At 37.7% G+C, this 16,640-nt stretch overlaps 1 protein-coding gene across 1 annotated transcript in view; it reads right to left on the minus strand.

Moving 5' to 3' along the window:
* The window catches only part of PRUNE2 (prune homolog 2 with BCH domain), a 289,354-nt gene that overhangs the window by 204,852 nt on the left and 67,862 nt on the right, over positions 1 to 16,640 (minus strand). Inside the window, exons 5-6 of the mRNA XM_040256916.1 lie at positions 8,149 to 8,301; positions 5,250 to 5,344 (exon numbers count right to left, since the gene is read on the minus strand). Of these exons, the coding sequence (XP_040112850.1) occupies positions 5,250 to 5,344; positions 8,149 to 8,301 (248 nt within the window). The remainder of the gene's footprint in view (positions 1 to 5,249; positions 5,345 to 8,148; positions 8,302 to 16,640) is intronic.

Raw genomic sequence — 16,640 nt, forward strand, 5'->3', positions numbered from 1 at the left:
TCCTCAAATATCACTATGCATTTTATGACAGAATAAGGTAGGTAAATACTTGAGGTACTTTCATTCCAAACTCCAAAAAAACTCCAAGCTCAAACAATGAAAAATCATATTTGATGTTTAAAATTGGTAAACCAAGTTTCAGACTGGTTCTTTCAGTCTGAAATCACCAGTTACAATGGTTCAAAGATACTTCACTGCAGTCTGAGTAGATGTCCAACTTTTACTAGGAAGGAGTTTATTGGGAATTAGGAATAATTTCTGGTTTGTGTTCTGAATGCTAAGGGAAAAGGTTGCTATTTTTCCCTCTGCAGGGTTCCAAGGTGCAGCTCATCTGGTAATCTCTGTGCAGGGCAGAGTGAGTCAGAGGCCTGAGTCACTTTACCAGAATGCACCCCATGTGTTCTGTTCCAGGTTTCAAATAGCATAGTGTCTGGTCATGAGGGGGCCCCAGAGAGAAAACAAAGTTGGAGCTATTCCCTCAGACTGCAGTTCCAAATAAAGGAGACAAAACTTCAAGAGTTGGAAATTCCCACTGTTTTTCATTTCAAGGAAACTGATTTAAGATAAAAACATGTGTGAGTGATACATGAAACGTGCTTAACAGACAGTAGGTTCATTCACAGTCTTATTCTATGTTGAAGTCCTGACCTTCAGCACTTCAGAACATGACCTTATTTGGAAATAAAATTATTGTTGATATAATAGTTAAGATAAGGTCATTATACTTGGGCCTTAATCCAATACGCCTAAAAAAGGCAGAATTTGGAGACATACACAGAGCGAAGATAACGTGACAACAAAGGCAGAGACCAAGGTGATGCCTCTACAAGCCGAGGGACACCAAAGACTGCCAGCAAACCACCAGAAGCCAGGCAACGTCATGGGTCAGACTCTCTCTTGGCTTTCAGAAGGAACCTATTCTGCCAAGAGCAGATCTTGGACTTCCAGCCTCCAGACCGTGACATAATAAAGTTATATTGTACAGTTTGTGGTGCTTTGTTATGGCAGCAGACTGATATAGTATATTTATGGGATAATTCATAATGTGATTAGTCATAGCAAAAGTGATCAAGTCAGTGCCTGGTTATTGTTCTTCCTGAAGAAAGACGGTAATGACTCACAGCCTTTTGGGAGATGCTTAATGGAGATGTAATAATACTTGGTGTTGGCAAGGGAACTATTCATGTGGTATTGCCATGAGCAATCTCATTTGCTTCAGTGGCACTGGACTGGACTGGAAAATTCTGTCCCCTTTCCTTAACATCTAGGTATACTGCTTTACCAGGAGAAAAGTAGGTCCAAGATTTATAATCACTCCATTCTGCTGACAAAAGCATAAAGGCCAACTTTCTCCCAGTTAAGCACATGCTTTAATATCCATAAATTCTCTTCTTTTTTCCCCCTAAGGTTTATTATTTAAAGTTTTCAACATAGATTTTTGTTTTTGATAACCTTCATTTCTCTCTACTGGTTCCTCCATTAAAATGAAGGATTGGAACAAAATCAAAACCATCCATGTTTCTTTTCTGATAATCTAGTTGACAATGAAAAGGTCACAAAAGATCAGGCACAACCATAATTAATGAAATAGATTCCAATATGTGGAGTATACACCCCACAGGATGTGTGTTGTATTCAGACTCAATGAACTGGAAACCATGTGAAACGGGACGGCAGTATCTTTTCCACAGTCCTAGCTTCCAATACTCTGCAAGAACCAGCACTCTGGCCCTGCTTCTGATGAGACTATTTTATCTACTGCTTTTCAAAGTCACATTCATTCTGACCTCATATACTGAACAAAGCACTGAAAGAGTATTATTGTAATCATTTACTTTGAAGGGTAGATTTTTCTGTAACCTGTGCTGTGCTGTGCTTAGTTACTCAGTCGCATCTGATGCTTTGTGACCCCATGGATTATGGCTCGTCAGGCTCCTCCATCCATGGGGATTCACCAGGCAAGAATACTGGAGTGGGTTGCCATGCCCTCCTCCAGGAGATCTTCCCAACCCAGCGGTTGAACCCAGGTCTCCCACATTGCAGTCAGATTCTTTACCGTCTGAGCCACCAGGAAAGCCCAATAACACTGAAGTGGGTAGCCTATCCCTTCTCTAGTGGATCTTTCTGACCCAGGAGCCAAACTGGGGTCTCCTGCATTGCAGGCAGATTCTTTACCAGCTAAGCTACCAGGGAAGCCCCTTCAGTAACCTGCTGCTGCTGCTAAGTCGCTGTAGTCGTGTCAGTAACCCATATAACCTTAATTAGAACAATTATCATTTGTGAGATGTACTACAATACAAATGAGAGACAAAAGGTTTAGCAGCTTCTTCTCTATGTGGTAGAATTAACCCATCTGTTAAAGGCAGTGGTTTCTAAAGCCCAAACCAGTGCTTCCCTCCAACGAACATGCTATGTGTGTCGCAAGGAGACAAATTCTTCTCATTTTCTCAAAATTTCCACCCAAAAAAATTAATTGGGTCACCAGGCAGATAAAGGTCATGGCACATACAACTATGGAGCTGCAGCATTGCAAAGGGCCACTGAAAATGTAAGGAATCCTCTTTTTTATTACCCTGGTATCACACAGAACTTCTAGGTGATTCTTTCCAGGGACAAGTAGCCAATTCCATTTTTGAACAGGTGGAGAAGCAGTTCTACTGACAAATATATGGACGATATTTTACCTATCTGATCTCAGCCTTCAGCTATAGTTGAAACTGACTGGAAGGAAACAAAGTGAGGTGTTTTCGATGCAGAGATAGATGGCTTTGGTTTCCCAGCTGACTTACTTAAATTTAAAAGGAAGTAAAAATCAGATATCAAAGGAACAAAGGGCAGACACCAACATGGATTTGTGTTTACCAAGTACCTACTATGTCTCCAGCATTGTGCCAGGAAATTAAAGAGAGATAGAACTCAACGATGCCATCTTTATACCCAGTTAACTTAAAATATTGTCTAACTATGACTAAATATTTAAAACAAGTTCAAAATTAATGGAAGATACAGTATATATTTAAGTCCTAAGTTGGTCAATTTTGCAAGTGGTAATAGGAAATGGAGAATTTCGAGGAGTCATCAGGAAGTAGCTAGGTCTCAACCATGCTTTGGAGGACAAATGAGATTTAGAAAGCCATAGCAACTAAGGACATTTCTTTGAGACTATATCTAGATTTAAAGGATAATTAGACAGTTGTTCCAAAATACACAAAATAAGATGGTAGGATTCTATCAAGATTTTTAAAATGCGGATGGGAAAGGAATGTTGAAATATAATAAAATACAGACAGAGATCATGAAAACACCACTGTATCACAGCTCTATGGAGAAAACCAAGCTCTGCCCTTAGCTTGGGGATTTTTCCAACTAAAAGAGTAAATAAACAGTGTACATTTTCCCTTTCAAAGAAGATACACAATGTTACTAAGGAGTTCCTTCTCCATTGCTGAGTCATCCTTAATATCCACACAAAAGTGAAAAGCTCTCATTCAGTTGATTAGAGTTTAATCTACATACCCTTCTTATATGTATAAATATTCTTCTCCCTCCTCCCAGAAGATCATATAGCTCTTCCAGAGATGTATTTAGCGGCCTGATTAATTACTGGACCTCTGTGTAAATTACTCTCAAAATTAAGATGATCTTTTTTTTTCACTTATTCACCTTGACATTTACAGTTTAACATATCTGACAAAGCTATTTGTATACACCTATATTATAAATGAAGGTACCTTAAAGCTACAGTAAGTCTATAATAATAATAATAGCCTTAAAATAATTTGCCAACTACAGACAGTTCCCTAAGCAATTTTACAAGATGCTGTATGTTAATTTAGAAAGGAATTCCAAACAAGGCATTTAAAACCTAATAAGCTGCCATTAAATGAAGGGAAACGGGAAGAGGGAAAGAGAAAGAAAACCCTAAGGCTTGAACTGGGAGAAATGATTCTCAGAGCTACTGACCCTTGCAAGATCCATGTCTTCCTTGCATTTCTAGACACAAAGCAGATTTCTAATTGAGGCTGATTATCTGGTTACTACATCCCAAATTGCATGTATTTCCTGCATTGAATCACATCTTCGTCTAATTATATGGAGCATTTATCAATGCAAAAGTCCATAGAAACAGTTGAGTTTCTACATGCAACGAGAATGTGTACTATATACTATGAGGCACTATGTCACCATTACATGTGAGTGTCTTTAGTGACAACACTCTACCTCCTGGTACTCATAGGGATCTACAAGTCAAACTACATTATCAAAACAATAGAAACAATTTTACAAAGAACTCACACAAAAAAAGAGTCTGGTATGCTCTTGGGTTTTCTGAGGCATGGAACCCCTACACATGCCCTAGAAATATACACAGTGATATGTAATCATTACCATGAAACAAATTTGAAAAATAGCAATATACAGTTCTAAAACCTAAAACACCAAGTCCTATTCAGCAATTTTTATCCCCATAAACTTGACTTGAGAGTTCAGTGCCTCAATTAAAGATGAATCACTTGATCAAGGCAATGTAACAGTAAAAAAAAAACAAAAAACAAAAAAACTCAAACTTCTACACCACACAAATGTGCCTCTGTAAAATATAATTCCGTTAGTTAGGCTAGTTAGGATTAACATGCAAGTCACTGAAAAGCCCCAAAGTAGACAAAAGACAATTTACCAAGGAAATACACAAAACCAAGAGCTATATTCACTCTGGATCATTCATTTAACAGATTGGAAGGAGGATCTTATTAATTCTAGAGTTCTCATCATTGATTATCAAAATGACATGGATCCAAAGAGCTTACAGAATCCAATGAACAACTTAGTTTCTTAGAAAAGATCTATGGATAATGCAGGGTGGGGCACAGATAAAGGAAGTGAATCTAAATTTCCTTCTCCAAACACACAGATAATCACTGTTGCTAAATAGGTTACATACATATAAATACACATACATGTATACACATGTGAGTCTGTTTTGTTTTTCTGAGATGTTTGTTTTGTTTCATCCTGAGATGAATGAAATGGCACTCATCTTGGGAATCCAGGTTTGTTTGGCATCTTTCATTGGTTTAGCACAGTGTTTTCATCCAAAATAATAAGGCACATTTCTAGTCAAATATATCACAAAGAAGCATTTGCAGCAAAAGACAAACACTAACTATGCAAGAGAGAGAACTGTTCCAGTTGCTCAAAATGCAGTTGTGTAAAATCCATCATTGCCAAAAAAGCTTTCCCACCCTTACCTCCAGAGTCATGTTCACAGTGCTAATGGCCACTTTTATTTCTCCATCTGAAAGTTCCTTTAGATTCTTCAGCATTGTCTGTTCAATACCTAAACCTGTGGGTGAGAGAAAAAACATTATATTTGAGGGAGATTTTTGGTAATATTAAGGGATTAATTGAAGACATCACCCTCTTAATTTCAGTATTTCCCCTCTCATATCTCTTTTAACCATAATAAACACACATGAAGGCAAAAAATCACATGGTGATAATATCTGCATCAGTGAGGATCCCAGCAGGAAACAGAATTCACCCCTCAGGATGCCAAAGAAGATTCTGTAATGGTAGGACACTTACAGAGATGTGGGTGGGACTGAGAAAATTAATAAGAGAGGCAGCCATATACTAGCAGAAGTTCAGGTGAAGGAAACAGGTATCTGAAATAGTAGAAGAGGGGTTGCCGGAAACTAAGCACCAAAACAGGAAGGGAGCAGGGAAGAAATACAACAGTCTCTTTCCCTTCCTTTGACTTCTATGCCCCATATATTTCTAACTCTTCTATGGACCAAATCCAGCTGAAACCAGTAATCTTCAGGGGAGCCCAGAAGATTAAATACTCAGAGGTCAGACTGGAAACCCACAGCAGACAGAAGCAGAGAAAAGAAGCAGAGTAGGTAAGAAAAACCAACGTGTGTGTGTGTGTGTGTGTGTGTGTTAGTTGCTCAGGCGTGTCCCACTCTCTGCAACCCCATAGACGGCAGCCCACCAGGCCCCTCTGTCCATGGGATTCTCCAGGCAAGAACACTGGAGTGGGTTGCCATGTCCTTCTCCAAAAGGAACTGTAGAAAGAAAGAAAGTAATGTCGCTCAGTCGTTTCCCACTCTCTGCGACCCCATGGACTGTAGCCTCCCAGACTCCTCCATCCATGGAATTTTCCAGGCAAGAGTACTGGAGTGGGTTGCCATTTCCTTCTCCAAGAAAAACCAACATAACCATGCAAATAACCAAATAATACCTAGGAAGGCCAAAATTTGCTTTCAGGATGCATCTAGGAAAGCATCCGTGTTTTCAATTGTAATTTTACTCACATTGCACTTTATTAATATGACCCATAAAACTATCATAATTAAGGTGGCCACCCTTGTAATAGGCTCTGGCAATAGGAGCTATGGGATTTCTTAAATGATGGGAGAATAATCTAGAAGGGATAAATTATCTAGAACTGCATAGTTTTAGTCAGCAGACCAATGTGCTTCAATAAAATCTATCATGGAAAACAGGAAAGGGTCTGGCTTAATACTGAATTCTCACCCTACATTTTTACAACAGAGCAGGTCTAAACTCTTGAGAAGACCTATAATAAAGCCCAGTAAAGCATGTATCTCCTTCTCAGATGTACATTAAGACAGGCAGAGTCAACTATTATTTGCCTATTATTAATATTTACCCTCTCAACTTATAACACTATCAATCAGAGCAGTATGGGGAAACAGACAGCTACTAAATATTTCTTTTCCACTCAAAGACTGAAAAGATGCCATCCATCATACTACAGCATAAAATGGTTTATAGAATATATAGTGACATGAGAAGTTTGATCTAGTCTTGAAAATGAATGACAAAATGCGTATCATCACGCGGCTACACGTGCACATATATCCACACATGCGCATATGTAAGAGAAGGTGGGTCAGGCCTGTCGGTGCCCCGCCCACATTTCCTCTGACTTTCAGGCCCCAGCAAGTCGCTCAACCACTGGCACCTGCATCTCTTTTCCGGAGGGCTTTCTCTGGCCATCAAAGCCCACCCCAGGAAAATTAACAGTCCCTGCAACTAAGTAACCCTCAACATTCCAGTGGTATACTCCTAACAAAACCTGATTCATGGCGTTAATTTCTGTGCTGTCAATACTCCCACCATGGCTGGCTTCAACCTGCCAACCCAACATCAACCCACTCACAAAATACCTGAAAATTTAACAGTCAGCTCTTAGAGCTCCAATAAACAAGTTCCAACACGCCACTGTACCTACCCCTCGGGTAGGAAAACTCTGCAGTGCAATTTTACACTCTTTTCCAGAGTTCCTTAGTGGGATAAAGGCCTGATTTCCCACAAAGATAACTTGCTGGTTAAAGTGCTCCAAGCCCTATCAGTGTTTCCTGGGATCACCTCCCAAATATATTGCTTTGCTTCAGGCTCTGCCCCTGCAGGCTTCCAAACTAAGGGAGAAAGCTATACACTTTAAAGACTGACTGACTGGGTTTAAATCCTGGCCTGGCCACCTGCCAGCTGTGTGTGTGATGATGTGAAAGCAAAGATGCCTTTCTGTGCTTCAGTGTTTTCATCTGAAAATTGGGGATAATAATTCCATCTGGCAGGGTTGTCATGAGGACTCAGTATGAAAATTCATACAAAGCTGTACCATCAGAACCTCATGTATATTAGACACTTAATGAACTGTTGCTGTTATTATTACTACTGTTAAACAACTGAACCAGGGAATCCACTCTCTTGACAAAGCCTAGACTTACAGAATAATTTTATCTGCTTAAGAGTCTTCTCTTATTTTTTTTCTCAAATTCATTTATGAAATCCCATTGCGCTTGACATTGTTCATGCCACATTCTCAAAATAGAGCCCTCCCAGCACAGGGATTTCCTGTAATGATGCATCCAGGGTGCCTATTAGACGCATGAATTAACCACACACCCAGGTACGAAGGCCTCAGAGGAAGGCCTGCAGTGCGAACTGTCTGCTTCCAGGTGAGCCAACACGATGTTCCTAAAAACTTTGCCCAAGCATGAACATTAGGGAAGAAAGTGAAGGCACACACAAGTCCACCTCCTGGGGCCCAGCAACAAGCCACACCCCCAACCCCCCTTGGCAGCTACGACACAGCTAGGGGACAGAGTCACTCACCCTGAGCACTGGACTGGGTCTCCTGCAGGATGTTGATAATGTCCTCTCTTGGAGGTAAGCTGGGAAATTTTTCTTCCAGGATAGAAAGAATTTCCTCCTGCTTTTCTGAGATCTTCTTGGGCTCCATGGTCATCCACTTAAAAAGGATGCTACCTGAAAGGCGTGAACAAAATCACCTTTAAACTCTCTAGTCAAGCTAGCATGGGACTCAGGAAAGTCAGTGTTTTCTGGTCTCTCGAACTCTGCTTCCACTTCCAGATTCCTGCCTGAACCAGGGGCCTCCATTGTGTAACATTCAAGAGGCAGTTTTTAGAAAACCCTTCAGATACTGTCTGTCTTGCCTCACTGTTCTTCGAGTAGTAATCTCAACAACTGAATTGAGTGTGGTACACTCTGTGGCACAGTTACAGATAAAGAAATAAAATGTTTCCCCCATCCCACACAAATACACAGAAATGATACACATTAGTTTTAAACATTCTCAGGATGGAAGTTAATGATAAACTATTTAAAAATATTAAACATGACAATCTTTCTATTTAAGAATACCTTTAAGAGATGACAGAGAAGATCATTTCATTCATCATGTTACTGATTTTATATAAGAACTCTCTCCTCTTAACAACTAAATGATTTCCTAGCCAAAGTGTCAGCAGCAGAAGAATCTGATAAGGTAGTGAATCTTGAATCCATCCCCAATCTTCCAGGTATGACACACAGTTTTGAAATTGTTTACTAACATCTAATTATAATGATTCATAAGCTGGGTCTAACCAACAGGTTTCGATTACAAAGCACTTCGATAATATGAATGACTAACCTCTCATAATCTTCTAGAATTTCTATACATAATCTCACCTTAAAAGGGAAAAGCTACCACCTGTCACATGCCCTTTTCCTGTACCCTGGGTCCAGACTAACACAGAGTCATGGGGGAAAAGGAGGCTTTGCTTAGTGATGAATAATTAAACTCTGTAAAAATCCTCAAAATTACTGATTAATCAGGGTGATACATCTCTCTAGCTTTCAGTGTAGCCTAAATGATAATTACAGTGGTAAAAATGTAAAAGGAGAAATGAAGTGGTAGTGAGTGGGAGAAAACTTTGGTACATAATCTTGACATCTACCTGGAAATCTACAGTACATAGAGATTAGATACACATTCACCATTAAAAATCCTGGAAAAGCCCCAAGCAAGTCATCTGGCCTCTCTGTTTCTATTTGCCTATTTTAAAAACAGAAATAATGCTATTTTACCAGCTTATAACGTCATATACTAAAATGTCAATAAATGTAAACATCATCATGAGAAATAAATACTGCCAAATACATTTAAAGCATCTTATTCATTCATTCCTTTATCAAAGAACTGCTGAGCACCTATTATGAACCAAGTGTGTGCTAGACGCTGATGATTCATGACTGGAATAATGCTAGCCTTGCCGCTTGAAGCTTATAGTTGTTCAGGGGCTACAAATAAGTAAACACATAAATATTCTTTTGTTTTTTAAAAATTTATTTATTTTATTTATTTTTGGCTGTGCTGGATCTTTGTTGCTGCTCAAACTTTTCTCCAGTTGTGGCAAGCAGGGGCTACTCTCCAGTTGCAGTGCAAGGACTTCTCATTGTGGTGGCTTCTCTTGTTGCAGAGCACAGGCTCTAGGTGTCTGAGCTTCAGTAGTTCCAACACGCAGGCTCAGCAGTTGTGGCTCACAGACTCTAGAGTGCAGGATCAGTAGTTGTGGTGCATGAGCTTAGTTGCCCTGAGGCATGTGGGATCTTTCCAGACCAGGAAGCAAACTCGTTCGTGTCCACTGAATTGGAAGGTGGACTCCTATCCACTGGGCCACCAAGAAAGTCCCACATACATTTTTAATATGAGGGGGATAAGAAATATCACTGAGGAAAAACACAGTACTCTGAATCTAGGCAAGAATTTAGGGGTCATAAAAGGTTTCCTAGAGAGAGTTAAGCTAAGCCGAGACTTGAATAAGTGACTTAAGGCAAAGGCAAGGTAAAGGGAGACCATGACCCAGACAGAGCATGTGTACAGGCACTGAGGTGAGAGAAGATTTGGTCAGTTCAAGGAATGGAAAGTAATTGATTAGAACTAATCAATAATAAAATTATCAAGAAACAGAGATGATAAGATCATAAGAATCATAGATGACATCGATGACATCGATGACATAGATCATAAGAAACATGGATAACATAGATAAAAGGTCTAAGATATATGTAACAGAGTTCCCCTTGGAAAGGAGAGAGAAAAGGGGATGGAACAATATTTGAAAAGAGTAGCTAATCATTTTTCAAAATTAACGAAGGAGATTATTCTAATATTCAAAGTAAATTATGAATCCAAAACATAATAAATACAAAGAAACTACCTCTAGGCTGCTGTTGCTGCTGCTGTCGCCTCAGTCGTGTCTGACTCTGTGTGACCCCATAGACGGCAGCCCACCAGGCTCCCCCGTCCCTGGGATTCTCCAGGCAAGAACACTGGAGTGGGTTGCCATTTCCTTCTCCAATACATGAAAGTGGAAAGTGAAAGTGAAAGTGAAGTCGTGTCCGACTGTTAGCGACCCCCATGGACTGCAGCCCACCAGGCTCCTCCGTCCATGGGATTTTCCAGGCAAGAGTACTGGAGTGGGGGGCCATTGCCTTCTCCGCTACCTCTAGGCACGTGACAGTAAAACTGCTGAAACTCACAGAGGAAAAAGTATATATCAGAGAAAAAGAAATATATTCCTGTCAAAGGAACTACAATAAAACTGAGCCGGAAATACAATAAAACTGAGCCCTAATCTCATCTAAAATGATGAAAGTCAAAAGACACTGAAACTACAGTTTCAAAGTGCTGATGTAAAAAAATTGCCGATATTGAATTCTTCCCTGATAGCTCAGGTGGTAAAGAATCTGCCTGCAATGCAGAAAACTCTGGTTCGATTCCAGAGTTAGGAAGATCTGCTGGAGAAGAGATAGGCTACCCACTCCAGTATTCTGGGCTGGAGAATTCCATGGACTCTATAGTCCATGGGGTCACAAAGAAACTGGACATGACTAAGTGACTTTCACATACATACATACTGAAATATAAGAAAAAAATGAAGGCAAAATAAAGACATTTTCAGAAATATAAATTGGAAGTATTTGTCACAAGAAGAATTCATACTCAAAAAACAGTAAAGGGAAAAGAAAATTATTATAGATGATAGCAAAAAAAAACAGAAAGGAAAACGTATTGGAGAATATAAATATATGAGTAAGAATAAATCAATGTTCACTGTATAAAACATTTATAATATGGAGTTTAAAATATATGTGTAATTAAAATACATTTCAACAGTAACAAATTGAAGATTGAACTTCAGTTTAGAACTTCAAGTAGAGACAAATTTCTCTAAGGTTCTTGGATTATCAGGCAAGTGGTAAAAATATTGATTTATAAGATAAATTAATGGTATTTTGTAATCTTAATTACTACTAAAATAATTTTCTAAAAAGGAATTCATAACTAATAAGCTAATAAAGGAAAATGTAATAGTAAAAATCCTTATTTAGTGTAGTAACAGTAAAAAAGATAAAGAAAAGGGGGAAATCTGAGACAAGTAGAAAACAAATAGCAAAATGACAGATTAAGCCCAAACGTAAGAGCAATTGCATTAATATAAAGAGACAATGAATGTTCAGTGGGCATAGAGTTTCAGTGTTGCAAGACGAACAAGTTCTAGAGCTCTGCTTCACAACAATGTGGGTATACTTTATCAAACTGTACACTTAAAAATGTTTAAGTTGGTAAATTTGATGTTATGTATTTTTTGTTGTTGCTCATTGTTCAGTCGCTAAGTTGTGTTTGACTCTTTGTGATCCCATGGACTGTATAGGAATTCTCCTTGACAAAATAGTGGAGTGGGTAGCTGTTCCCTTCTCCAGGGGATCTTTCCAACCCAGGGATCCAACCCAGGTCTCCCAAATTGCAGGCAGATTCTTTGCCAGCTGAGCTACTAGAAAAGCCCAAGAATACTGGAGTGGGAAGCCTATCCCTTCTCCAGGGGATCTTCCCGACCCAGGAATCGAACTGGGGTCTCCTGCATTGCAGGCAGATTCTTTACTGAGCTACTTCAATTAAAAGACAAAAATTATCAAACTGAATTTTAAAACGACAATAGCAATATACTTTTTACATGAGCACACCTTAGATATAATGATATTGAAAGACCGAAAGTAAAAGAGTAGAAAAAGACGTAACACTGGTATAATATACTAATATTAGATACTCTAAGACAAGAAGAATTACTTGAGATTAAGACAAATATGTGCTTATTATTAAAGAATCAACCTTCAGGTAGACACATCAATCCTAACTTTACATGAACTAATAACATTACTAATAACTTTACCTAATATGGTTTTTCCAGTAGTCATGTATGGATCTGAGAGTTGGACTGTACGAAGGTTGAGAGCCAAAGAATTGATGCTTTTGAACTGCAGTGTTGGAGAAGACTCTTGAGAGTCCCTTGGACTGCAAGGAGATCCAACCAGTCCATTCTGAAGGAGATCAGCCCTGGGATTTCTTTGGAAGGAATGATGCTAAAGCTGAAACTCCAGTACTTTGGCCACCTCATGCGAACAGTTGACTCACTGGAAAAGACTCTGATACTGGGAGGGATTGGGGGCAGGAGGAGAAGGGAATGACAGAGGATGAGATGGCTGGATGGCATAACTGACTCGATGGACGTGAATCTGAGTGAACTCTGGGAGCTGGTGATGGACAGGGAGGCCTGGCGTGCTACGATTCATGGGGTCGCAAAGAGTCGGACATGACTGAGCGACTGAACTGAACTGAACTGAACTGAATAGCTTCTCAATATGTAAAGCAAAAATTGACAGAACTGGATGAAGAATGAGATAAATACACAATCTCAGTGGGAAATTTTAGTACACATCTCTCAGCAACTCTAAGAACCAGCGGGGGAAAAAAATCAGTAAATATATAGATTATTTGAGCAACATGAGTAACAAAGTTGATCTGACATAAATTTATCATTATCAACAACATCAGACTATACTTTAACTTCTAACACAAATGAGACATTAATCAAAATTGGCCACTTGTTGAGACAAACTTCAACAAATTTCAGAGGATTACAATGAGCTATCTTCTACAGCCATCATGAAAATAGTCTAAAAATTGATAATAAAACAAAACTAGGAAATTTCCAAATGTTTGAAAAATAAACAATATACTTCCAAATCACGGTAAAAGGAAAAATCACAACATAAATTAGAATATATTTTAATTGAATGATATGAAAATACTACATTTAAACTTGTAAGATGCAACTAGAGCTGTGCTGAGGAAATTTTATAACCTCAAAAGCATGAGATGTTAAAAAAATAAAAATCTCAGCTAAAAAAGGGTAGAAGGAAGGATATAAAAAAGATAACAGCAAAACTTAAAAACATAAAAAAGAAACACATATAAGGAAAATACAACAAAATACTGATTCTTGGAAAAGACTAATATGGTTTTTGAAAATGATTAAAAAACAAAATGATAGAAGGTATAATTTTCCAATATTAAAAATGAAATAGTGACATACTACAGATTCTAATGACTTTAAAAGATAAGTATAGGGGACTTCCATATACTAAGGGAAGTGTGACTAAGACTCCAGACTCCCAATGCACGGGGCCAGGGTTCAATCCCTGGTTAGGGAACTAGGTCCCACAAGCCACAAGTAAAGATCCTGCGTACACCAACTATGACTTGGCTAAGCTAAATAAACAAATATTTTTTAAAAGATAAATATAATCTTAATAGATTTTAAATTTTAAAGGAAATGGACATTTCTGGAAAAACTCAACTTGCCAAACTGATAGGAAAAGAAATTTAAAATTGGGATGGTTCCCCATTTAATTTAAAATGAATCCACAATTTAATATCCATAGTTCCACACATCTAAGTAAACAATATAGTAATTTTACACAAATTCTCCCAAAGATTAGAAAGAGAAATACTTCCCAAGTTATTTTCTGAATCCAGCATAATCTTCATACCAATACTCAGTAGAGACAGTAGAAGAAAGAACAAGCAGAGGCAGATCTTTCTCATAAGTACAGTTGCAAAAAAATTTTTTAAAGCCAGCCCCAAATCAAGATAGCAACATATAATAGGATATTGAATTGCCACCAAATAGGGACGTTTTAGGAATTAAAGGCCAAGTTAACATTCCCAAAGTTAACATAATTCAGCGCCCTAGTAGAATAGAAATATCAAATGGTCACCTCAGTAAAGGTCTAGTTGTGAAACTACTTGATAAAATCCAATATTTAATCATATTAAATCTCAGCCAAGTAGAAATAAAAGACAACTTCCTTAATTTGATGAAGGGCATTCGTAAAAACCAAGTTAAGGTTATGGCTAATTCACATTGTTGTATGGCAGAAACCAACACAATATTGTAAACATTTAAAAAACAAAACAATTTTTAAAAAAGAGGGAAAAAAATAAGGAAAGCAAACATTATCCTTAACTGTGAATTATAAAAGACCTCCACCTCAAATCAGGAATTAGACAAAGATGCATGCTATTTCTACTTAACACTGCAGTGTGAATCCTAACCAGAGAAATAAGACAGGCAAAAGAAGTAAAAGTGTAAAAACAAAAAAAGGTGAAAGTGTAAAGAAAGAAAAAGAAGAAATAAAAACTGACTTCTTCATAGACAATATGTGTATCAACTTGAAAATACAAATAAATTAATTGTTCATTAACAAACGAATTAACTAATAATACAAATTAACTTAAGACAGTAAATAAATTTAGCAAGGCTGCTGGGTATAATGTCAGTAATACAAATTCTTGTATTTCTATAAACAGTCATGAGCAATTAGAAAATCAAATTTAAATTAAACTGTAATGGCATCAAAATATAAATATTTAGTAATAAATTTCACAAAAATATGCCTGGCTTACAGTCAAACCAAGATTCCAATTTCTTCGGTTTAATATTTTAATTTTAAAATACATTAAAAGGCAGTATTCAGAAATTAATCTAACAGGTATTGCACTAAACAGAATGCTACAGAATAATTCAATGAAAAGGAACTTATGACATTATAATTTTGACTTGACAATTAAGAAAGAGATGATGTTCTGATGTAAGTAAGAAAAAAATAAGTCAAAAAGATGCTCACCATACTCTGAGTTGTTTTTACTGCAGAAGAAAGGCTATGGCCCACGTTTATTCAAGGGACTTATCTATAGCAAAATTTACTACTTCACTCTAGAGGCCCATTTAGTAACATACTTAAGTTAAATATCAGTAGCAGCATGTAAAGTAGCCAAAAGCACCTCTTAGCAAAATCAAACCTATTTTTGACATAGGAGTTGACGTAACTTCCAGTTAAATCTGCAGAACTAAAAAAATCCTTAAATTCATATACATGTATACAAAAGTGTCCCAGCTCTTCGAAGACCATGAGAAATTACCAACAAGTAACAAAGAAAGCAATTATAATAAAATAATAAATATTTCATTCCATTAGAGAAAAAAATCAACCACATATTCTTTGCTCAAAAGAATGGAGAAGTGAAGGACCTATTCCCAAAAGCAACTGCAGTGCATTAATAGTAAACATGAACTAGTCCAGGTTCGATGCATGATACTGGATGCTTGGGGCTGGTGCACTGGGACGACCCAGAGGGATGGTACAGGGAGGGAGGAGGGAGGGGGGTTCAGGATGGGGAACACGTGTTACCTGTGGCGGATTCGTGATGATGTATGGCAAAACCAATACAATATTGTAAAGTAATTAGCCTTCAATTAAAATAAATAAATTTATATTAAAAAAACGTTGGATTATGTGATAATCATCAAAAACAAAACAAAACCATGAACTAATGAAGTCAGAAGTTGTTTTGGGGAAAACATTCACCACAGTCAGGGCATATCCTGCATGATAAATTCTTTGCAGAAAAGAAGGGATTTAAACCTCTTTCCTGTTTCACTTGGGATCATTTTTTTCATACTGAAACAAAAAAATTAAAGGACAAATAATGCAGAGGGGGAGGGGGAAGGAGAAAGAAGCAGAAAAAAATGGAAAATAGAATTTGTATTTTTGACTGCAAAGGGCTAAAAAGAGAGCAAGTTATTCAAGTGCTTAGTAATCTTATAAATTTAAAATGCCTAAATTTAAGAATAAAACTCATCTTTATAAGGCAAGAGAAATAATTAACACTCTAAGGTTGAGGAACTGTTCTGGTTTTATATCTAGCAGAAACAAATAATTTCTATCCCCTTCCCCCAACTCAGGCCATCCCTCTTCCTAAGGAAAACAGCCAGTGTAATTCCTTCTGGACTTTGTAACCATTTTGGGAGATGATTCACTCTGGGCAAGAGAGGAAAAAAAAAGAAAGGTCTGGCTCTGTTCCTTTCCTATTAGACCTCCTTAAAAGGATCTTTTTGAAGCTGTTAATCCCGGCTACG

Source organism: Oryx dammah, unplaced genomic scaffold, assembly GCF_014754425.2.
Source record: "Oryx dammah isolate SB20612 unplaced genomic scaffold, SCBI_Odam_1.1 HiC_scaffold_1, whole genome shotgun sequence".
Taxonomy (NCBI): Eukaryota; Metazoa; Chordata; class Mammalia; order Artiodactyla; family Bovidae; genus Oryx; species Oryx dammah.